Source organism: Ovis canadensis, chromosome 21 (assembly GCF_042477335.2).
Source record: "Ovis canadensis isolate MfBH-ARS-UI-01 breed Bighorn chromosome 21, ARS-UI_OviCan_v2, whole genome shotgun sequence".
NCBI lineage: Eukaryota > Metazoa > Chordata > Mammalia > Artiodactyla > Bovidae > Ovis > Ovis canadensis.
In genome coordinates this window covers 42393480-42417208 of record NC_091265.1, presented here as the reverse complement: position 1 = coordinate 42417208, position 23729 = coordinate 42393480, and the positions used below count along the sequence as shown (strand labels likewise).

Here is a 23729-nt window from a genome sequence, read left to right as displayed (position 1 = left end):
CAATATGGAAAGTAATTTTATCAGAACAGTTACTAAAAGAAAAGCAAAATGAAAAAAAAAAAATCCAACCAAGATCAATTATTTCACATACATAGAACTAGTTAAGTGAAAATCAAACATACTAATATTGGATCAGGGGATGGGATATGAATGGTCAATAAAACTATAAGTCAAGAATTTTGCAATGTTGAACACCTAAAAACAAGCCAACAATCCAGCTATGCTAAATTTCAAAATATCTAAATATTGAATGGAGACTGGAAAACAGTAAAGTAGTAAACATTACTACAGTTATTTTAGGACATGTTTAAACTGTCTCAACACATCACATTTTTGAGTGGTTTTCTTTTTCCTAGTACCTCAAAAGAAAAAGACATCTTGTTCAAAATTTGATTTATTCCCCAAATATTTCTTTCAAATAGTCATTGCTCTCACAGCTGAAATTTGAGGCTTTTGTACTTTAAAATCCACATAAGAGTAGCACGTGGAAGCCAGGAAACAGGAATGTGTGTTCAACATTTTATAAGTACCAAATAACTTAAGCTAAAGGCTTTCCAGAGAAATCCTGTGACCTCCATAATATTTCTAGAGCCTTCTAGAAAGGAGAAGAAAATCATAGAAAGAGCTTTCTTTTCTCATAATTTTGTTTTCTATTCTTTCTTTCTAACTTGAGTTTTGATTACCAATCACTATGTTATCTCCTTAAGATACTGTCCTGTCTCTACATGATTCCCAACAGATGTGGCCATAGCCATTGGTCTTCCTCCTCCAAATTACTATTAATGTGCAGTCATTGTGTATTATACGTTTTAATAAAAACTTTATGGAGGAGAGGGAAATGGCAGCCCACTCCAATATTCTTGCCTGGAAAATCCCATGGACAGACGATCTTGGCAGGCTTCAGTTCATGGGGTCGCAAAAGAGTCAGACACAACTTAGCGACTAAACAATAACAAGTGATAGCTAGTACTCAATCCTGTTTAGCCAACACTAGCTTCTTTCTCCAACTCTTAAATTAAAATTCTTTGCAGTGCCAACTTTCCTTCTTTGCCTCTAAAAGCCTTTGATTTTACTCCTGAGCTGGGACACTGTTTGGGCTGCTACCAGAATCTATTTGCCCCAAATTGCAATTTTTTTTATTCAAAATTAACTTTTTTTGCTTTAAAATAAAGCTTTATGGACAATGGAGGATAATTAAGGTACTCTACAGATAAGGAAACAAATTCAGGACGAAGTGTGACTTCTAAATCTCATTGTCCATTCCCTACTGAAGGACCTCTTATTTATTGGCCTTCTTTATTAGACCATGGACTAATGACACATTCCTAAGAAATGTTTTACTTATTTCTTAGGAATGCCTATTCTCTGAATTATAAGATCCTGAAAATATTTCTTTTTTTTTTTTTGCAGAAAAAGTCAGTTTTCAAAACAAATGTTTTCTCATATCTTATGTTTGCTGTGCTATGCTTAGGCTCTCAGTCATGTCCGACTCTTTGTGACCCCATGGACTGTAGCCTGCCAGGCTCCACTGTTCATGGGGATTCTCTACGTAAGAATACTGCAGTGGGTTGCCATGCCCTTCTCCAGGGAATCTTCCCAACCCAGGGATCAAACCCAGGTCTCCTGCATTGCAGGTAGATTCTTTACTATCTGAGCCACCTTGGAAGCCTTACCTTATGTTTACTAAAATACAAATAAAATGAAGTAAACAGAAAGTATACTAGAAAGAGTAGTACATTTGAAATCAAAAGGCTAATAGTTTATTCTACATTTTTTCATAAAGAAATTGTGTGACTTTAAATAAATCATTAGACTTCTCTGAGTTTCAGCATTCAGTATTATATTCATGAAATAAATATATATTGAAAATCTGATGTGCTACTTTGAATATAGAAAATAAATATGAAATACTAGAGATAAACATGAAAGTAGTTTAATGACTAGTGTTTACAGCAGCAAAGTGGAGTTATCTTTGATAGTCTTTATGGAATCTCCTATAAGGGTGAAACAATGGCATTTGGATAAATCACATGCCTGACCACTGTATGGAGAAAGAAAAAGGTAGGACAGATTGTCTGATTCATGCTTCCAGGGCCATAAGTGTCATTTAAGAAATGTTACTTTATTGAACATTCAAAATCAATGACTTTAAAGTCACACTGCGGCTGCTGCTGCTGCTAAGTCGCTTCAGTCATGTCTGACTCTGTGCGACCCCATAGACGGCAGCCCACCAGGGTCCCCCATCCCAGGGATTCTCCAGGCGAGAACACTAGGGTGGGTTGCCATTTCCTTCTCCAATAAAGTCACACTAGTGTTACTTTATTGATCATTAGCAGAAACATTCATCTTTTTCCAAGTGAAAAAAAAAGTCCATAATAACAATAGGAAAAATAAATAGAAGGGAATTCTCTGGTGGTCCAGTGGTTAAGACTCTGCAGTTCCCTGGTTGGTGAACTAAGAGCCCAAAACCCATGCTGGGTGGCAAAAAAAAAAAAAAGTTAGTTTATTTATGTTATTCTTTAATGGGAAACATGAAGGAAAGGAAAGGATATTGCTAAAGTAGTAATAAAAGAAAGATGATCTACTCTAAGAAACTGCAAACAACTTGAGGGAAGACTAAATTTCCTTCCTTATGATGAGAAATAAATAAGGTAAGAAGGCTGCCACCTCAAATATTGTAAATAAACACACAAAATCTCTCCCATCCTATGACCTGGACATAGAAACTGATTCTAATCAATACTCTCTTCTCCTCAGGGTTTTTCTCAGAGCATTTTTAACATCTTTGTTCCTCAGACTGTAAATTAAGGGGTTCATCATGGGAACCACATTGGTATAAAAGATAGAAGAGATTTTTCCCTCATCCAAAGATCCAGTAGAAGATGATTTGAGATACACAAATGCCCCAGATCCAAAGAAGAGAGAAACAGCAATGATGTGGGAACTGCAGGTGCTGAAGGCTCTGGACCTGCCCTCCGTGGACTTGATGTGGAGGATGCTGGACAGGATGAGACCATAAGAGACAAAGATGGTGAGACTGGGCACAATGATGTTGATGCCCGCCATGATGAAAGCTACCAGCTCAATAACGTAGGTACTTGTGCAGGAGAGCTGGAGCAGAGGGTGGATGTCACAGAAATAATGGTTGATGGAGTTTGCTTCACAGAACGTCAGTCTCAGCATGCATCCAGTGTGAGCCATGGCACCAGAAAATGCCATCAAGTAGGAACCAAGCATAAGGCTGGAGCACACTTTAGGGGACATGGCAGTATTATATGAGAGTGGCTTACAGATGGCCACATAGCGGTCATAGGCCATTGATATCAGCACATAGCATTCAGAAACGACAAAAAAACAGAAGAAGTAGAGCTGGGTCATGCACCCCATGTAAGAGATAATATTCTCCTTCGATAAGAAATCTATCAGCATTTTGGGTGTAAATACTGAAGAATAACAGAGGTCTGTGAAGGACAAGTTAAAGAGGAAAAAGTACATGGGGGTGTGTAGATGTGAATTTATCCCAATTAGGATTATCAGGCTCAAATTTCCTATCACAGTGACCATATACATTAATAGAAACAGGAAAAACAAGGGAACTTGGAGATCCAGTTGGTCTGTTAACCCCACCAGGATGAATGCAGTCACAAAAGACCCATTCCCAGGAGCCATTCTTCCCTAAGAGAATCTGTGGACACAGGAGAGAAGATTTACACTGGGGAACAGCTCAGTCCTTCTGACAATATCTCATCCTACAAGAGAGTATACATACAGAGCATGTCTGAGACTAGGCCAACCTGGGCCCATAGAATCTGCCTTTACCATGGGCTTTCCCTTTCTAGAGTCTTGACAAGCTAAATAAAACAAAGATCATCACAAACAGCCTACAGAGAGAAGGCAATGCTGCCATATGGATACATGCCTGCTAGAAAAACGAAGGGATAAAAGAGAGGGATCAAGTTAGAAAGTCCTTCTCTAACTTCACCTTTTCTTCATTCACTTGAGCCTTCTCTTCATCAGCAAAATTGTAGGCAGAGACCCCAGCTACATGGTGCTGGCTTCTGGTGCAGATTAGATCTGGTGTGAGTTGGAACCAAGAAGATTGTCTCTAACCAAAGACTAAGGGACCGAAGGCTAGAGGAGGTTTAGTTATTGCCCAAGTAGAAGAGTGAGAGTCTGTCCATAGAAAAGGAACTTACTGACTGAGATACTTCTGCACCTCCCCACCTCTGAACACTCTCTGATCCCCTTCAGTATAGTCTCCTAAGAGTTTCGCTTGAATCTCATGACTGCACAAAATGGTGGGGAGAGGGGGAGACAGGAAAGTGGCAGATCTGATGTCAACAGAATTTAGGAACTCACCCTTATGTGGCCAGAAACCTTAGAGCTCTCCCTTGGTGTTTGTCCTGGAAAGGCAGTGTCCGGTCTGAGGCTCTGGTTCATTTGATTCTAAAATGAAAAGTCTGAGCAGCCCAGACTTAATTTCAGATATGCCCCAAAAATCTTTCTGAACTACAAATATTGACTTCTAATTATGACTTTGAGTCTTCTCACTCAGCAAGGAAAATTTCACAGCGTTGTTATCAGGTTTGCCACTTGATAATAAACGGAAGACGGACTGTGAGTTTAATGATGCCGCGCACTTGCTTATAAACAGGGTGGAAGCTTGCTCAGTCTCTCCCCAGGGAATAGATTCTATATGTAAAAAAGAAGTAAGGGAGTTACATTTACCATGTTCTCTATCTAGGTCCTTAGGGACTCAATATTTTAATCCAGTTTACACATCACTCCAGGGATTGTACATCCCCCAAGGAAGAGGCAAAAGTAAGCTCCCATCTTCCTATCATCTTCATCACTTTAGAAAAATCTATTGTACAGGTTCTTTCTCTGTGTCTTCCCAGATCCTAAGAGGAAATTTTCCAGAGTCTACCTATGGGTTTCTTCACATCTCTACTTGAAATTTTACAAAGCCTCTAGTAATTCACTTCACTTGTTGTCTCTCATGGATTATCTCAAAAAGAAAATGCTAAATGCCTTTCTCCCTACTAAATTTTTTACATTTTAAACACCTACTGGAAATATCTACCTGAGGTTCCAGCTGGGTCCTTAACTGTATTATTTCATTAACTGAGGTCATCAATCATTTCTCATAGTAGAAAAGAGTGGGGGCTATAGAGTTAGACGGTATGAGTTTGAGGCCTACCCCCATGCTTACTAACTTGGACACAGTGATTAACTCTCCATGCCTCAGGTTCATAATTCCTAAAATATTGATGATAATAATAGCATCTCCTTCATTGGGTTATCTTGATGATTAAGTGAAAAAAAATGCAAAAAAAAATGGTTAGAAGAGGGGATAGGGAGCGATCTCCGAGCGAGGCAGCAAGATGGACGCGGGATTCTTCCGCGGAACAAGTGCAGAACAGGATAATCGGTTCAGCAACAAACAGAAGAAGCTACTGAAGCAGCTGAAATTCGCAGAATGCCTAGAAAAAAAGGTGGACATGAGCAAAGTAAATTTGGAGGTTATAAAGCCTTGGATAACAAAACGAGTAACGGAAATCCTTGGGTTTGAAGATGATGTTGTGATTGAGTTTATATTCAACCAGCTGGAAGTGAAGAATCCAGATTCGAAAATGATGCAAATCAACCTGACCAGGTTTTTGAATGGAAAAAATGCTAGAGAATTTATGGGAGAACTGTGGCCCCTACTCTTAAGTGCACAAAAAAACATCGCTGGAATCCCTTCTGCTTTCCTAGAACTGAAGAAGGAAGAAATAAAACAGAGACAGATTGAACAAGAAAAGTTGGCATCTATGAAAAAGCAAGATGAAGACAAGGATAAGAGGGATAAAGAAGAAAAAGAAAGCAGCAGAGAAAAAAGGGAGCGGTCTCGAAGCCCAAGAAGACGCAAGTCCAGATCTCCTTCCCCTAGAAGACGATCTTCCCCTGTCAGGAGAGAGAGAAAGCGCAGTCATTCTCGGTCTCCCCGTCACAGAACCAAAAGCCGGAGTCCTTCCCCTGCTCCAGAGAAGAAGGAAAAAACTCCAGAGCTCCCAGAGCCATCAGTGAAAGTAAAAGAAGCTTCAGTACAAGAGGCCACTTCTACTAGTGACATCCTGAAAGTTCCCAAGACTGAACCAGTACTAGAGCCTAAAGAACCTTCTCCAGAGAAAAACTCCAAAAAGGAAAAGGAAAAGACCCAAGATCTCGGTCACGTTCAAAGTCAAGATCCCGGACACGTTCTCGCTCTCCTTCTCATACTAGACCAAGAAGGCGCCATAGATCTCGATCAAGATCTTACTCACCTAGAAGGCGGCCAAGCCCAAGAAGACGGCCATCTCCTCGAAGAAGGACCCCACCGAGACGAATGCCTCCTCCACCAAGGCATAGAAGGAGTAGATCTCCAGTGAGACGAAGAAGGCGTTCGTCGGCATCCTTGTCTGGGAGTAGTTCATCATCTTCTTCGTCTCGTTCCCGGTCCCCGCCAAAGAAGCCTCCGAAGAGGACATCCAGCCCTCCTCGAAAAGCTCGTAGGTTATCTCCTTCAGCAAGTCCTCCGAGGCGAAGGCATAGGCCATCACCTCCAGCTACTCCGCCGCCAAAAACTCGTCATTCCCCAACACCCCAGCAGTCAAACCGTACAAGGAAAAGTCGTGTTTCTGTCTCTCCAGGGAGAACTTCAGGTAAAGTGACAAAACATAAAGGTACTGAGAAAAGAGAATCCCCTTCACCAGCACCGAAGCCTCGGAAAGTAGAGTTATCTGAATCGGAAGAAGATAAAGGTGGCAAAATGGCTGCAGCAGATTCTGTGCAGCAGAGGCGCCAGTATAGACGACAGAACCAGCAGTCTTCGTCTGATTCTGGCTCCTCCTCTTCCTCAGAAGATGAACGACCCAAAAGGTCCCATGTGAAGAATGGTGAGGTAGGCAGGCGACGGAGACATTCCCCTTCCCGGAGTGCCTCTCCATCACCTCGAAAGCGCCAGAAGGAGGCTTCCCCTCGGATGCAGATGGGAAAGCGATGGCAATCGCCAATGACTAAAAGTGGTAGACGGAGGAGAAGCCCCTCCCCACCGCCCGCCAGAAGGCGACGTTCTCCTTCTCCTGCTCCTCCGCCTCGTCGACGCAGGTCTCCCACACCACCACCACGACGAAGGACTCCGTCTCCTCCTCCACGTCGTCGCTCACCTTCCCCAAGAAGATACTCTCCTCCAATACAGAGGAGATACTCTCCTTCTCCACCTCCAAAGAGAAGAACGGCTTCGCCCCCTCCCCCTCCTAAACGAAGGGCATCACCATCTCCACCACCAAAGCGTCGGGTCTCCCATTCACCACCTCCCAAACAAAGAAGCCCCCCAGTCACCAAGAGACGTTCGCCTTCATTGTCATCAAAGCATAGGAAAGGGTCTTCCCCAAGCCGATCTGCCCGGGAGGCCCGGTCACCGCAGCCAAACAAACGGCATTCGCCCTCACCACGGCCTCGCGCTCCTCAGACCTCAAGTCCTCCACCTGTTCGAAGAGGAGCATCATCGTCACCCCAAAGAAGGCAGTCCCCATCTCCAAGTTCTAGGCCCATTAGGAGAGTCTCCAGGACTCCGGAACCCAAAAAGATAAAAAAAGCTGCCTCACCAAGCCCTCAGTCGGTAAGGAGGGTCTCATCTTCCCGATCTGTCTCGGGATCTCCTGAGCCAGCAGCTAAAAAGCCCCCAGCACCTCCGTCACCTGTCCAGTCTCAGTCACCCTCCACCAACTGGTCACCAGCGGTACCGGTTAAAAAGGCTAAAAGCCCAACACCAAGCCCATCACCGGCAAGGAATTCAGACCCAGAAGGAGGTGGAAAGAAAAAGAAGAAAAAGAAGGACAAGAAACACAAAAAGGATAAGAAGCACAAGAAGCACAAAAAACACAAGAAGGAGAAGGCTGTAGCTGCCGCTGCTGCGGCTGCTGTAACCCCTGCAGCTGTAGCTGCTCCCACAACCACATCAGCACAGGAAGAACCAGAGGCAGAGCCAGAGCCTAAGAAGGAGACTGAAAGTGAGGCTGAAGATAACCTTGATGACTTAGAAAAGCACCTGCGTGAAAAGGCCCTGAGATCAATGCGGAAGGCTCAAGTGTCCCCACAGTCCTAGGTGGAAATGTTTGTTACGATGTAAATTTTATTTGGTTTGTACGCAATTCAATTTCAAAATTGCTAAAATGTGTTTGAGCTTTAGACTATAACATTTGTTGTAATAATTGCTAGGTTGAAGTTCACCATGTAAAAAAAAGGGCATGGATTTACATTGCAAAAGGTGTCCACAGTGTATTAGTGACATTCTTTCATTGACAGCTGACATAAATTCGTTTAGAGTGAAATATTTTAAGCCAAAAAAGAAAAATCCCCTTTTTAAAAAAGGGGGTTTAAATATTGTTGGCATTCTTATGGTTCCTTTAAGTACCCCTGGCTATTCCCAGAGGTTTTTCTTTCTACTTTTTCTTTCCTTTTTCCTTTTTCTCATTTGAGTCTTAGCACCCATTTAAGTTATGATGCTTTCAACCTTGATGGTTTGCAAGCTTGCCCAGAAATAAGACCACTGTTGAACTACCACACAAGTATAAATGAATATTTTAATGCCACGATCTTTCCTGTTGCCTGTGGAGTCTCTGCTGAAATGAATCAGGATTCGAGCTCTAAGATGAGACAGAAAATGAAAGCATGTTGTTTGCCAGGACACTGTGGGTTTATATAGATGTGTAACAAGTTGATTTGGAACATTGGAATTTCATTCTCTTCTCTTTTTTTGTAAAGGCAATTAATTAGCCCCAGGAAGGATCCTTCAGTTACATAAAATTTTGTTTCATGAAATGTCATGGCTCCATTCATAATTTTGTCTTGTTCCAGTCGGTATATACAACTTTCAGAGCTCTTGTATTTGGAAAGCTGGAAGGGCCCAGACTTTGAAATAGTGTCTTGTTTTCACTGTTTTTGTTTTGTTTTTGTTTCTGTTTTTTTTTTTAACTAAAGCTATATAAAGCTTGTGGATTAAACAGAATAAATTTCTAAATTTAAAAAAAAAAATGGTTAGAAGAGTACCTGGCATGTAGTATATAGTCAAATAATGCCAGCTGTCTTCATATATGTTCTCCAAAGTTTCTGTGGATCCTCCATCATAACACTCACCATTTTTCTCTTTAATTCCTGTGTCTCCTTATAAATTATAAATGAGGACTAACATCTCTTCTGTCTTATTTACCACTTCTCTTGTACTGCTGTAAATAGTGCAGGGACCTCCCTTGTGGCTCACCTGGTAAAGAATCCTCTTGCAATGTGAGAGACCTGGGTTCGATCCCTGGGTTGGGAAGATCCTCTGGAGAAGGAAATGGCTACCCACTCCAGTATTATACTGGCCTGGAGAATTCCATGGACTGTGTAGTCCATGACAAAGAGTCAGACATGACTGAGCGACTTTAACTCACACAGTAGGCACTGCATAAATAACTCTGTAAGTTACATTGTTCTCCGGTGAAAGCCTTCCGATTGTCCCTAATGTTTCTCACATGCTCAGCACTAGGGTCTACAGCCACACTGAATTCCATCCTTTTCCCTTAGCCACCACGCAAGTTCAGGTACTTTTGAGGTTTTTATTGAACTATATGCTGAAATGTAATGATTCCAGTAACAATTCTAGCTTTTCTCACATACTCCCTCTTATTTGGCCATATACACAACTGGAGGATAAGTTCTGGAAGCACACAATTCTCCCTTCCTTCTTTAAAAGTTTCAGAGACCTTCAGTTACCCCAGGACACCTGAATCATTGTAATAAAACTATATGGCAGCATTATAGTAAAAATATAAGTAACTATGAATACTGGGCATATACCCTTTGAAAATCTAACTGAAAGAGACACATGTACCCCAATGTTCATGACAGCACTTTTTACAATAGCTAGGACATGGAAGTAACCTAGATGTCCACTGACAGATGAATGGATACAGAAATAGTGGTGCATATATATACAATAGAATATTACTCAGCTATTAAAGAAATGAATGCATTTGAGTCAGTCTTAATGAAGTGGATGAACCTAGAGCCTGTTATACAGAGTGAAGTAAGTTAGAAAGAGAAAGACAAATATTGTGCATTAACACATCATATGGAATCTAGAAAGATGGTACTGACAAACCTCTTTTCAGGGCAGCAGTGGAGATGCAGACATGGGAACAGACTTGTTGACACAGTAGGGGAAGGAGAGGGTGGGACAAATTGAGAGAAACATGGAAATATACACATTACCGTATGCAGAATAGATATATTTTACATAAAATAAAACATTACCTTTTTCATTCCTGACTGCTGTAAATAGTTATCTGAGGTTTTCTGTCCTTAGGAACTGAGATCAAAAGACAATCTCTCTTTACCATGTTTTCTTAAGACTAAATTGAGAAGATAGAGACAATGGTGAGAGAAGCATTTTCCTAGTCTTCTTTTCTGAGAAACAAAGGAATCTACCAGACAAAATACTCTCCAGCACTTTCAATAAAGGTTTATTAAATAAATGAGTAACTTACTGAATCTGAAATTCACAAAGTCCAAATGTCCTTGACAAAGCTTCACAGGAGTTCTGGACATACCTTAGTCAAAAATCTCACAACCTTACTGTTTCTGGATTCATCATCATTCACTTTTTTCTACTTAAAACCTTATACTCTCTGAAAATAAGCTGGAGCATGACAGAATGAATTATAGGGTTGAACAATTTTTGTCCAACCCAATACTTTCCTACTTTCTATGAAAGGATGAATGGCTGATTCTCCTCTTCTTTATACTGTCTTTCCTTATAAAGTGGTTTTCATAAAAAACTTTGCTTCTCTTTTTATTTAAATCACCTGCTTTTTAATTTTAATTCCTTTCTCTTTTCTCCATATCATCATACACTGTGTGCCCTTACTAAAATTTGACATCAATAGCTAACACAATTTCTATTCAGACCACCCTTTTCCTCAAAGTCTTACTCAGTGCAACTTGGACATCTTTGTTCCTCAAACTGTAGATGAAAGGATTCACCATTGGCCCCACAATTGTGTAAAAAACTGTGGACACTTTATCTTCATCCAGAGACCCAGCAGGAAAAGGCTTAAGATACATGAATGTTGCTGATCCAAAGAAAAGAGAAACCACAATTATGTGGGAGCTGCAGGTACTGAAGGCTTTGGACCTGCCCTCTGCAGAACGGATGTGAAGGATGTTCAAGAGGATCAAGGCGTAAGAAATGGAAATGGTGATACTGGGCACTATGACATTGACACCCACCACAATGAAAATCTCCAGCTCATTGATGGAGGTGCTTGTGCAAGAGAGCTGGAGGAGAGGAGGAATGTCACACATGTAATGATTGATGATGTTTCCATCACAGAAGGAGAGTCGCAGCATGCACCCAGTGTTGGCCATGGCACCCACAAGCCCCATCGCGTATACACCCACTGTCAGCATGAGGCAGACCTGATGGGACATGGAGACCTTGTACAGCAGTGGCTTACAGATGGCCACGTATCGGTCATAGGCCATTGACGTCAAAATATAGCACTCATCAATAACAAAGAAGGAGAAGAAGCAGAGCTGAGTCATGCACTCTGCATAAGGGATGATGTTCTGGCTTACAAAACTCATCAGCATTTTAGGGGTAATGACAGAGGAGTGGCAGAGATCAATGAAGGAAAGGTTGAAGAGAAAGTAGTACATGGGAGTGTGCAGGTGAGGGTTCAGACCAATAAGAATAATCAAGCCAACATTCCCCACCACAGTGACCACATAAATTGGTAAGAAAATGAAAAAGAGAGGCAGCTGGAGTTCTGGCTGCTGTGTTAAACCCAGCAGGATAAACTCGGTCACTGAAGATTCGTTCCCTGGGGCCATTCTTCCCTAGGACATACCTGTGGGAACAGGACAGAGGGTAACGTTAAAATGAGTGCCCCGCTCTCTCCACCCAACCCCACTCTAATGAGGCTGAGACCCAGAATGTGAGAAGGAACCCCAGCCTACCCCTCTGTATCCTTTTTTTTTCTTCTTCTTCTTTGTATAAAGGCTGAGGGAATTTTTAAAGACGTGTATTAAAAACACTATCGGGCAAGTTCTATAGGATAAGATTCAATGACCCTGAACCTTATGACAACAGCATCTCTGCTCCACTTCTGCCCTGACAGTTTACCAGGCCCACCCAATGATCAGTGGTCATCTCAGCAGAGAGAAAGCTGTCATTTCAGGGGATCCTTGGCTTCCACAGATGAGGTTTGGAAGATAAGTAACTGGACAGATAAAATTCAACACTCACCCTTCTGCACAGAGACTTCAGTGTTGGGGCTTGCTAACTCTGCTTTCTTATTCTCAAGTGGTTCTGATGAATTTTAGAGATGAACATCCCAGAACAGAAATTCTTCTTCTTTGCTGTTTTTGTTTGTTTGTTTTGAGTGTGTTTTGGGCTGAGAGAGTCAGAGCACAGACCTCAGTACACCAGGCTCTAAGGTGACATGAGTTACAGGTCATGATTTCTGATGGTGGCTCTGCCAGAGTGTCCTCTCCAGACTAGGGGGTGGAAATATCATCTGCTGGTGCCCAGGGAGCCACCTGCTAATATGACCCAGGGGTTATTGTAAATTGGGAAATCCTAGGGACTTGACTAAGAAGTTTTAGGTTTTCATTGTGTTTTCCCCAGAGATATGATTTGTAAGAAAGAGAAATTACCCACTCTGCATTTAAGCCAAGTTCTCTAGAATAACAGTGTGTATTGGAAGTAACCCATTTTGCATACATTTTGGTTTGTTGCCAAATGGAGCACATCCTCAAATGGAAAAGCAGTGACTTTTCCTGCATCCACAGCTCTTAAGAAACACTAGTCACTTATTTGTTTATTTGAGGTGTCTTCTCACAACACAAACACATACATTCATACATTCGCATGCATTTAAACCTAAGTTCCATAAGGGCAGAGATTTTGCCTGTTTTGTTCAGTACTGTTTTTGTAGCAATTTAGAGTAAAACCACACATATACAGTAGGTATTAAATAAATATTCATTTAATAAAAAATGAATGAATGAGAACCCCTTTTCCTCATTTCCCTAGGGACCAAGACTGGATACCACAACAGAAGTACTGCCCCATGGGCAAAGGCTTATATAGTATCAGTGATTTTCCTCGTAGGCCTAAGTGTGGGACTGGACAAACACCAGTAAGGTATGTGAAGGTCATCAGTAAACTTTTAGTGGCCATATATAAGCCTTGTAGATCAAAGTTACTGAACTCAGAGAAAATACAAGTTTCTGTCCTCCCTGAATGTCACACAGACGACTTCCACAGCTCTTACAGGGGCCCCAGTGCCTCTTCTTGGAAGTCTGCAGCATAGACTCAGATCAGAAAGCAAATTCAGATCAGTACAGGAAGCTTCCAAATGCTCAAATCAAGGTCAGCTCATTAGGGAGATCATTAGGAACCATTCAAAATCATTTCTTATTTGACAGAGGTTTGAAATAATCAAAATGCTGACTCAGAAAGAGTAATAATGTGGGCACTGGCAGGACAGACTAGAGTAAGAAAGACTGGAGGCAGGTCAGCGATAGGAGGCTGTTACAATTGTCAGTCGGTTCAGTTCAGTTGCTCAGTCAGTCGTGTTCAACTCTTTCTGACCCCATGAATCACAGCACATCTGGCCTCCCTGTCCATCACCAACTCCTGGAGTTTACTTAAACTCATGTCCATTGAGTTGGTGATGCCATCGAACTATCTCATCCTCTGTCATCCCCTTCTCCTCCTGCTTTCAATCTTTCCCAACATCAGGGTCTTTTTAAATGAGTCAGCTCTTCACATCAAGTGGCCAAAATATTGCAGTTTCAGCTCTAACATCAGTCCTTCCAAAGAACACCCAGGACTGATTGCCTTCAGAATGGACTGGGTGGATCTCCTTGCAGTCCAAGGGACTCTCAAGAGACTTCTCCAACACTGCAGTTCAAAAGCATCAATTCTTCGGTGTTCAGCTTTCTTTATAGTCTAACTCTCACATCCATACATGACTACTGGAAAAACCATAGCCTTGACTATATTAACCTTTGTTGGCAAAGTAAACTCTCTGCTTTTTAATATGCTGTCTAGGTTGGTCATAACTTTTCTTCCAAAGAGTAAGTGTCTTTTTATTTCATGGCTGCAGTCACCATATGCAGTGATTTTGGAGACCCCAAAAATAAAGTCTGACACTGTTTCCACTGTTTCTCCATCTATTTTCCATGAAGTGATGGAACCAGATGCCATGATCTTAGTTTTCTGAATGTTGAGTTTTAACCCAACCTTTTCACTCTCCTCTTTCACTTTCATCAAGAGGCTCTTTAGTTCTTCTTCACTTTCTACCATAAGGGTGGTGTCATCTGCATATCTGAGGTGATTGATATTTCTCCCGGCAATCTTGATTCCAGCTTGTGCTTCATCCAGCCCAGCATTTCTCATGATGTACTCTGCATATAAGTTAAATAAGCATGGTGACAATATACAGCCTTGATGCACTCTTTTTCCTGTTTGGAACCAGTCTGTTGTTCCATGTCCAGTTCTAAATATTGTTTCCTGACCTGCATATAGATTTCTCAAGAGGCGGGTCCCATCTCTTTCAGATGGACTACATGTCCATGCAATTCTCTGAGCCAGAATACTGGAGTGGGTAGACTTTCCCTTCTACAGGGGATCTTCCCAACCCAGGGATAGAACCCAAGGTCTCCCACATTGCAGGCGAATTCTTTACCAGCTGAGCCACCAGGGTACAACCAAGTAAAAGTGTACAATTGGGCAAATGCCTAACTAAAGCTAAAGGGCTTTGTCGGATGGCATCATCAACTCAATGGACATGAGTTTGAGCAAATTCTGAAAGATAGTTCAACACAGGGAAGCCTGGTGTGCTGCAGTCCATGGGGTGGTAAAAAGTCTGACATGACTTAGCAGCTGAACAACAAAGGCTAAAATTAAGAAGAAAGGTCAGAACATGAGAAGGTTTGAGGATTGTTTCCATAAAGATTAAAGCCATGGGGTTAGGTAAACTAAATAAGAAAAAGTAAAGAGAAAAAGAAGAAAATATTAAGAAGAAGTGGCAAGAATACACAGAAGAACTATACACAAAAAATCTTCACTACCCAGGTCGTCACAATGGTGTGATCACTCATCTAGAGCCAGACATCCTGGAATGTGAAGTCAAGTGGGCCTTAGAAAGCATCACTATGAACAAAGCTAGTGGAGGTGATGGAATTCTAGTGGAGCTATTTCAAATCCTGAAAGATGATGCTGCGAAAGTGCTGCACTCAATATGCCGACAAATTTGGAAAACTCAGCAGTGGCCAGAGGACTGGAAAAGGTCAGTTTTCATTCCAATCCCAAAGAAAGGCAATGCCAAAGAATGCTCAAACTACTGCACAATTGCACTCATCTCACATGCTAGTAAAGTAATGCTCAAAATTCTCCAAGCCAGGCTTCAGCAATACTTGAACCGTGAACTTCCAGATGTTCAAGCTGGTTTTAGAAAAGGCAGAGGAACCAGAGATCAAATTGCCAACATCCACTGGATCATGGAAAAAGCAAGAGAGTTCTAGAAAAACATCTATTTCTGCTTTATTGACTATGCCAAAGCCTTTCACTGTGTGGATCACAATAAACTGTGGAAAATTCTGAGAGAGATGGGAATACCAGACCACCTGACCTGCCTCTTGAGAAATCTATATGCAGGTCAGGAAGCAACAGTTAGAACTGGACATGGAACAACAGACTGGTTCCAAATAGGAAAAGGAGTCAAGGCTGTATATTGTCACCCTGCTTGTTTAACTTATATGCAGAGTACAACATGAGAAATGCTGGACTGGAAGAAACTCAAGCTGGAATCAAGATTGCCGGGAGAAATATCAATCACCTCAGATATGCAGATGACACCACCCTTATGGCAGAAAGTGAAGAGGAACTGAAGAGCCTTTTGATGACAGTGAAAGAGGAGAGTGAAAAAGTTGGCTTAAAGCTCAACATTCAGAAAATGAAGATCATGGCATCCGGTCCCATCACTTCATGGGAAATAGATGGGGAAACAGAGGAAATAGTGTCAGACTTTATTTTGGGGGTCTCCAAAATTGCTGCATATGGTGACTGCAGCCATGAAATTAAAAGACGCTTACTCCTTGGAAGAAAAGTTATGACCAACCTAGATAGCATATTCAAAATCAGAGACATTACTTTGCCGACTAAGGTCCATCTAGTCAAGGCTGTGGTTTTTCCTGTGGTCATGTATGGATGTGAGAGTTGGACTGTGAAGAAGGCAGAGCACCAAAGAATTGGTGCTTTTGAACTGTGGTGTTGGAGAAGACTCTTGAGAGTCCCTTGGATTGCAAGGAGATCCAACCAGTCCGTTCTGAAGGAGATCAGCCCTGGGATTTCTTTGGAAGGAATGATGCTAAAGCTGAAACTCCAGTACTTTAGCCACCTCATGTGAAGAGTTGACTCTTTGGAAAAGACTTAGATGCTGGGAGGGATTGAGGGCAGGAGAAGAAGGGGATGACAGAGGATGAGATGGCTGGATGGCATCACTGACTCGATGGACGTGAATCTGAGTGAATTCCGGGAGTTGATGATGGACAGGGAGGCCTGGCGTGCTGCAATTCATGGGGTCGCAAAGAGTTGGACACAACTGAACAACTGAACTGAACTGAACTGAACTGAAAGAGAAAAAGAGCAGAGGGTAGAATACTTGAGAAATTCCCCAAATTGTGAGTATTATACTTAGGATAATCTCTTAAACCCGATCATCACTAAAATGAGACCCGATCATCACTAAAATGAATCCCAATCATTTTTCTCAGACCCTTCACAATTACTACGGTACCAAAAATTCCTCAAGCCAAAGTTGAACTCTGTCCCACAAGGTAGGCATTCCTTGACCTCAGCAATGATAAAGAACTTGGAACTTTATTAAAATGTGTTTTCTATGAAAAGTTTAAAAATCTTATTTAGGCAATACAATAGACAGAAATACTTCCTCTAATTTTATAGTATATCAAATCACATTGCAAGAAGAATTATATGCCAGGGTTCTAAACTAGAGTTGAAAAATCATTCTTTCATCTTTGCCACTGTAAATATAAGCAAACACGCAATTAATATAGAGCAATTCTGAGATTATCCTTACACAGCAAAATTCTCATTCCCTTCCTTTCTTCTCTCTCCATTACCATCAGGTTAGCGTAATTCAGGTGTAACTCTCACAAGTTCACCCTCTCACTGAGATATATTCCAAGGAAAGATGCATCAGGACTTCTCACAAAGATGCTAGAAGACAAAAAAAAATTCCCAAAAGTAGTAGCCTAGATGTTTGGATAAACTGTAGTGTTACTACAAGCAGAAGAAAAACTCTGAAAATAGTGGAAATATTCATAAAAATTATACATTCAGTTTTATTTATTCTTGACTCCTTTTTAAGTATCTCAACCCCAATATGTTCTAACTTGTCAAAGTCAGTGGTAATAAAAAATTTATACTATACCATAAAGATGCATAAAACATAAAGATGTATTTTAACTAAATGGATTTTTAATTGGCAGGATTATGTGACACTAAGCTAACAAGCTACAATCACCCAGAAATATTAACTAATATATTTTCAAAATTAAATGTATAACTGAGGTTATATTATAATTTTTAAGCAAAATAAAGCAAGTTATCAGATACTAGTTTTATACAGATGACTGCTACTAATTTTTTTAAAATATCACAACTCTGTCATTGACATTGATTCAGTCAAAATACTGACTGTTTCTACCATTGCCACAGGGCTTCTTCATGTTCCCTTCAACATCCACTTTTTCTCTCATCAGTTGCTCAGTCGTGTCTGACTCTTTGCGACCCCACGGACTGCAGCACACCAGCCCTCCCTGTCCATCACCAAATCCCGAAGTTTACTCAAACTCATGCCCATTGAGTCAATGATGCCATCCAACCACCACGCCAACTTTTCCTTTCAAAGCCACGCCCACTTTCTTCCTATCCTATTCTTCTCTAAACCTTTGGCAATCATGACCAACCAGGTTCTCCATTTCTACAAATTTATCATTTCAAGATTTATGTTGTATTAATTAATAGAAGCATACACAGTATAACATTGTATCTTCTATTTTTTGGCTGAGGTTTTCTTTTATAAAAATTTGTTTCACATGCTTGTAACTGCTCAGTGAAGAATTTCTACAATGGCTGCTATGAAATCTTTGTCAAATAATTCTAACATCTCTGTCATGTAACATGTATTTCTTGTCCTTTTTGCACTGAATTTGAGATCTTCTTTATTCTTCATGAAAAAAAACATTTTTTTCTGAAACCCGGGCACTTTGCAAATTATATTATGAGACTTTAGATTTTATTTAAACCTTTTGCTTAGCTACTTTTCTTTGATATTGCTGTGCCTGGAGGAACAAGTCCACTCACTGCTGAGTGAGGGTTGTTATTTTGCTTCCCCTCATGGTCTCATCTGACAGGCAAGGGTGTGTGGATTAGTCACTCAGTGTCCAACTCTTTGCAACCCCATGGACTGTAGCCTGCCAGGCTCCACTGTCCATGGGATTATCCAGGCAAGAATGCTGGAGTGGGGGCTTTGATTCCTTTATTCAGGGTATCTCCCCTACCCAGGGGTTGAACCTGGGTCTCCTGAATTACAGGCAAATGCTTTACCATCTGAGCCAACAGGCAATAGGATGTCAGTCATTGCAAGCGGACAGTGATAACAGGCTTGATTCCCCTTAAGTCCTCCTCTGACATGACCTCATGGAGGACAAGGACTCCCTCATTACTGATGGGTATTGATGGAAGATCAGGCTCCCTCAGTGGCCTCCGCTCACACCACGTAGGGAGCTCTTGTCACCCAGCAAGAATCAAAGCTCTGACTCTACATAGCATTCTCTGATTCTACCACCAGAGAAAGTATTGGGGCAATCATTACATCCTGTGAGGGAGGGAGTCTACGGATTCTTATTTGAACTTTGCTGTCATGGAGGGGGAGCCTCAGGTTTTCCCTGGGGTTGGTCTATGGTATGGTGGTTATTGTACTAAAATTTTCTCTTACTTGGCTGCGCCCTTCCTGGTCCTTGGGCTAAAAAATGTACACTTGTTTTTTCAGCTTTATTGAAGCATGCACAAGTGCATGCTCAGTCACTCAGTCACGTCCGACTCTTTGCAACCCCGTGGCCTGTTGCCCACCAGGCTCCTCTGTCCATGGAATTCTCCAGGCAAGAATACTGGATTGGGTTGCCATTTCCTTCTCTGGGGGATCTTCCTGACCCAGGGATTGAACCCACATCTCTTAGATCTCCTGCACTGACAGACGGATTCTTTACCACTGAGCCAACTTTTTTTGTTGTTGTTGTTGATTTTTTTTTTTAACCAAGACTTCCCTGTTTAGGTTAGGAAGAGGGATTATTTCTAACCTAAAGAGGGAAGTCTTGGTTTAAAAAAAAAAAAACACCTTATGATAGGATAGGGGCTCTGAACAGTCCAATCCAATATGGCTCTCTGGCTAATTAAGAAAAATAAAATCTGTAAAGACACTGAAAACCCAAACTCTTATTCTATTATTTTTATATTAAGCCAGGACACAGAAGGACTTCAAACACTAAAAGAAGAGTTCTTAATACCAATAAGATTTTCTTCGAGGTGCATTTATTCTGTAAGGTGTTCTCTAACCCCTCTACTCTTCTTGATTCCCCTGAATCCACAGTACTCTTGTAGTCCCCGGCCTCAGTGAAATAGGTCCAGTAGTATGTGTACTGGAGCCAGAGACTTGGCATGAAATCGTGCCTCTGACTCTGAGTGATCATAAAAGAGTTCCTTAAATGTCAGTCATCCTTTCCTTATCTGCAAGATAAGCACAGCACTACCTGTCTTTAAGGGCAGATGAGAGAGGAGATACTGGCTGTAAAATTTCCTGATAAGTAATTAGTGCTCAATATCATCTGTGTTATTACTGGTATTCTGACTGCTATCACAATCTGTTTCTCTTTTTGTAAGTAACCCACAGGCAGAAATACAGATTTAGTGTCAGAATGTAAGAAATTGCTAAGCATGAGATATTATGTCATTGATTGATTGAAGGATTGGTAGCTGTGGACCAGTTATGAATTTCTGTTCCATTTACCCTGTGGATGCCTGGAAATGAGCCCTAAAAACTGGATTCAGGTAATAGGGTTTGTCCCCCTGGGTTTCCCCAGAAGCAATATTCTGCAGTTCCTGTTTTCCTAAGGCCGCTGGTGGTCTGCACTGTAACTACCACAGGCAACCTACTCATCACTGGATTCAGCTGGATGGACCAATGCCTGCACACACAGGCATCCTTCTTCCTATGGAACCTGTCCTTCCCGGAGCTGCTGCTCATGTCTGTTGTGGTTCCCAAGATGCTTGTCATCCTCCCAGGGGACCACTCCATCTCAGTCGCCAGCTGCATCATCCAGTCCTACCCCTACTTCCTCCTAGGCACCACCAACTTCTTCATCTCAGCTGTCGTGTCTCTGGATCGTTTCCTGGCAATCTGTAGACCCATTCTGCTATGAGACCCTGATGGGTGGTCATGTCTGTTCCCAACTTGAGCTGGCCTCCTGGCTAGCTGGGTTTCTCTGTGTCCTCTGCCACTCCATCTTCATGGTCAGCCTACCACTCTGTGACCCCAGTGGTATTGTCCACTTCTCTTGTGACAGTTGGCCCTTCCTGAGGCTCTCTTGTGGAGACACTTGCCTACTGGAGCTGCTGGCTTTCGTGCTCTCCACATCAGTGTTGCTGGGCTCGCTGGCTCTGACCTCAGTTTCCTATATCTGCATTCTTTCCACTGTTCTCAGGGTCCCCACAACTGCTGAGTGAAAGAAAGTGTTCTTCATTTGTGCTTCACACCTTACAGTGGTGGTCATCTCTTATAGCAGCTCCATTTTTCTCGACATCCATCTGCCAGAGACTCAGTCCATGCTGTTCAACAAAGGGGCCTCGGTCCTGAATTATATCATCATGCCCCTCCTGAAACTGTTCACCTTCAGTCTCTGCAATGAGAAGGTGAGATGAGCCCTGAGAGATGGCCTCAGGTGGAACTGACCCATGGCTGCGAGACACCATGAGGGTCACGTGTAAAAGGAGATATTCCTACTACAGTGGGCAAATATTTGAAGTTCAGGTCACACAGGCAATACCTTGTATGTTTCTCAGATAATGAAATACGTCTTCATAAATATGCAATGTGGAGATTAGCCTTCGCTTTCCTCCTTTGAATCTTCCTTGCCTCCACCTTCACACAGAGAAAGCTGATCCATTTGGTCAAGTTTCAAACTTCTGGTGATGACATGTTTCTTTTGAGGTGCTTAAACATGTAGCCTCCATTCACGGAGGCTGCTCCTCTTTTCCTCACATGTGTGTGCTTAAGCACACCTATTACTGCTTCAAGATCGTAAGTCATAAAGCCAAACGGAAATGCTAAAATATGGAGATTCAGATTTGCAGCTTAGAGGGGAGTAAAGACCCTCTGAGGCCTTGCATCTAGGCTGGATATGACAAATAAGATTACCCAGGATCCCTGTATTGGAAAATCAAATTCTAGCTGTGGTAACAAATATTTATTAGCTGTTTGATTCTCCTGTGTTATACTCTTTATGTGACTAGCAGCTCCTGAAATAATCTCACATAAGAAAAATGCTGAGACCAAAAAACTATTTATTGTTGTTCAGTCACTCAGTCATGTCTGACTCTTTCCGACCCCATGGACTGCAGCACACCAGGCTTCCCTGTCCTTCACCATATCCCAGAGCTTGCTCAAACTCATGTCCATCGAGTTGGTGATGCCATCCAACTATCTCATCCTTTGCCATCCCCTTTTCATCCTGCCTTCAATCTTTCCCATCATCAGGGTCTTTTCCAGTGACTCAGCTCTTCTTATCAGGTGGCCAAAGGACTGGAACTACAGCTTCAGCATCAGTACTTCCAGTGAATATTCAGGGTTGACTTCTTTTGGATTGACTGGCTTGATCTCCTTGCTCTCCAGGAGACTTTCAAGAAATATTTAGCTATTTTTAATTCCCAAGTCAAAGTCTACCTAATAGACTCCAAATATGGGGATAACCATTTATTTAAGAAATACTATTAAATAATATGTTTTAGGCACTGAACTAGGTAGGGATAGGACTAGGGTGAGCCAAGGGAGATGTCTAGGGCACACATTTTAAAGAGACACTTGCCCACATGACTGGGCAAGTCTAGGGTCAGGCTGTGCACAAAGCTGAGACTAAATGACTCCTCACTGCTGCACCAGAGCCACCTCTGCTGCTGCTCCCTGATCTAGGCTCTGCACTAAGCCTTGGGGGATACTGTAGAAAACAAGGAAGACATAGCTTCACTTTGATGGAATTATAGTATCATCGGGATGATTGACAAAAAAAAAAATCTTAAATGCATAAGTCAACATGTAGTTGTAAGTTGTGAGGAATGTTTTTGAGAAAAAGGCTAAGTTTTGTAAGAGAGTAATAAGGACAAATAATTTGGATTAAAGATCAAATAACATACTCAGCCGTTAAAAAGAATTCATTTGAATCAGTTCTGATGAGATGGATGAAACTGGAGCCGATTATACAGAGTGAAGTAAGCCAGAAAGAAAAACACCAATACAGTATACTAACACATATATATGGAATTTAGGAAGATGGCAATGACGACCCTGTATGCAAGACAGGGAAAGAGACACAGATGTGTATAACGGACTTTTGGACTCAGAGGGAGAGGGAGAGGGTGGGATGATTTGGGAGAATGACATTCTAACATGTATACTATCATGTGAATTGAATCGCCAGTCTATGTCTGACGCAGGATGCAGCATGCTTGGGGCTGGTGCATGGGGATGACCCAGAAAGATGTTATGGGGAGGGAGGTGGGAGGGGGGTTCATGTTTGGGAATGCATGTAAGAATTAAAGATTTTAAAATTTAAAAAATAAAAATAAAAAAAAAATAAAAAAAAAAAGATCAAATAACAGCACATTTCTGAGGAAGTGATCTTTAAACTGAGGCCTGAGATTGAGAAGGGGTTAACCAGGAAAAATTAATGGAGGAGCATTCAGAGAAAGTGAGCAGTATTTGCAAAGAAAGAAGTGGCTGAGAGAAACAAATGCTGTAAAGAAGTGGAACTGGGGAGGTGGGTTAAGGTCAGTGCAGACAAGATCTTATCAATACAATTTATAGGCATCTTTCTTTCTTTCTTTTTAAAGGACATGTAAAGCCTTTGAAGAGTTTTATTTTTTTTTTTTAATAGAAGTATTTCTAGTTAAAGTTTCCAGTATTTTTATTTTTTATTTTTTATTTTTTTTAATTTTAAAATCTTTAATTCTTACATGCGTTCCCAAACATGACCCCCCCCTCCCACCTCCCTCCCCACAACATCTCTCTGGGTCATCCCCATGTACCAGCCCCAAGCATGCTGCACCCTACGTCAGACATGGACTGGCGATTCACTTCTTACATGATAGTATACATGTTAGAATTCCCATTCTCCCAAATCATCCCACCCTCTCCCTCTCCCTCTGAGACCAAAAGTTCGTTATACCCATCTGTGTCTTTTTTCCTGACTTGCATACAGGGTCGTCATTGCCATCTTCCTAAATTCCATATATATGTGTTAGTATACTGTATTGGTGTTTTTCTTTCTGGCTTACTTCACTCTGTATAATTGGCTCCAGT

General features: G+C 41.6%; 1 protein-coding gene and 3 pseudogenes across 1 annotated transcript; 2 read left to right on the top strand and 2 right to left on the bottom strand.

Moving 5' to 3' along the window:
- Positions 1-2736: 2736 nt before the first annotated feature.
- LOC138426431 (olfactory receptor 8B3-like) lies at positions 2737-3669 on the bottom strand. The gene has a single exon (XM_069564990.1). It carries the CDS (start codon positions 3667-3669, stop codon positions 2737-2739), a length of 933 nt encoding a protein of 310 aa, XP_069421091.1.
- Positions 3670-5355: 1686 nt separating this feature from the next.
- On the top strand, positions 5356-8844 carry LOC138426429 (serine/arginine repetitive matrix protein 1 pseudogene; annotated as a pseudogene).
- Positions 8845-10965: 2121 nt separating this feature from the next.
- LOC138426430 (olfactory receptor 8B3-like) lies at positions 10966-11910 on the bottom strand (annotated as a pseudogene).
- Positions 11911-20182: 8272 nt separating this feature from the next.
- On the top strand, positions 20183-21106 carry LOC138427284 (olfactory receptor 6T1-like; annotated as a pseudogene).
- The last annotated feature ends 2623 nt before the right edge of the window (positions 21107-23729 follow it).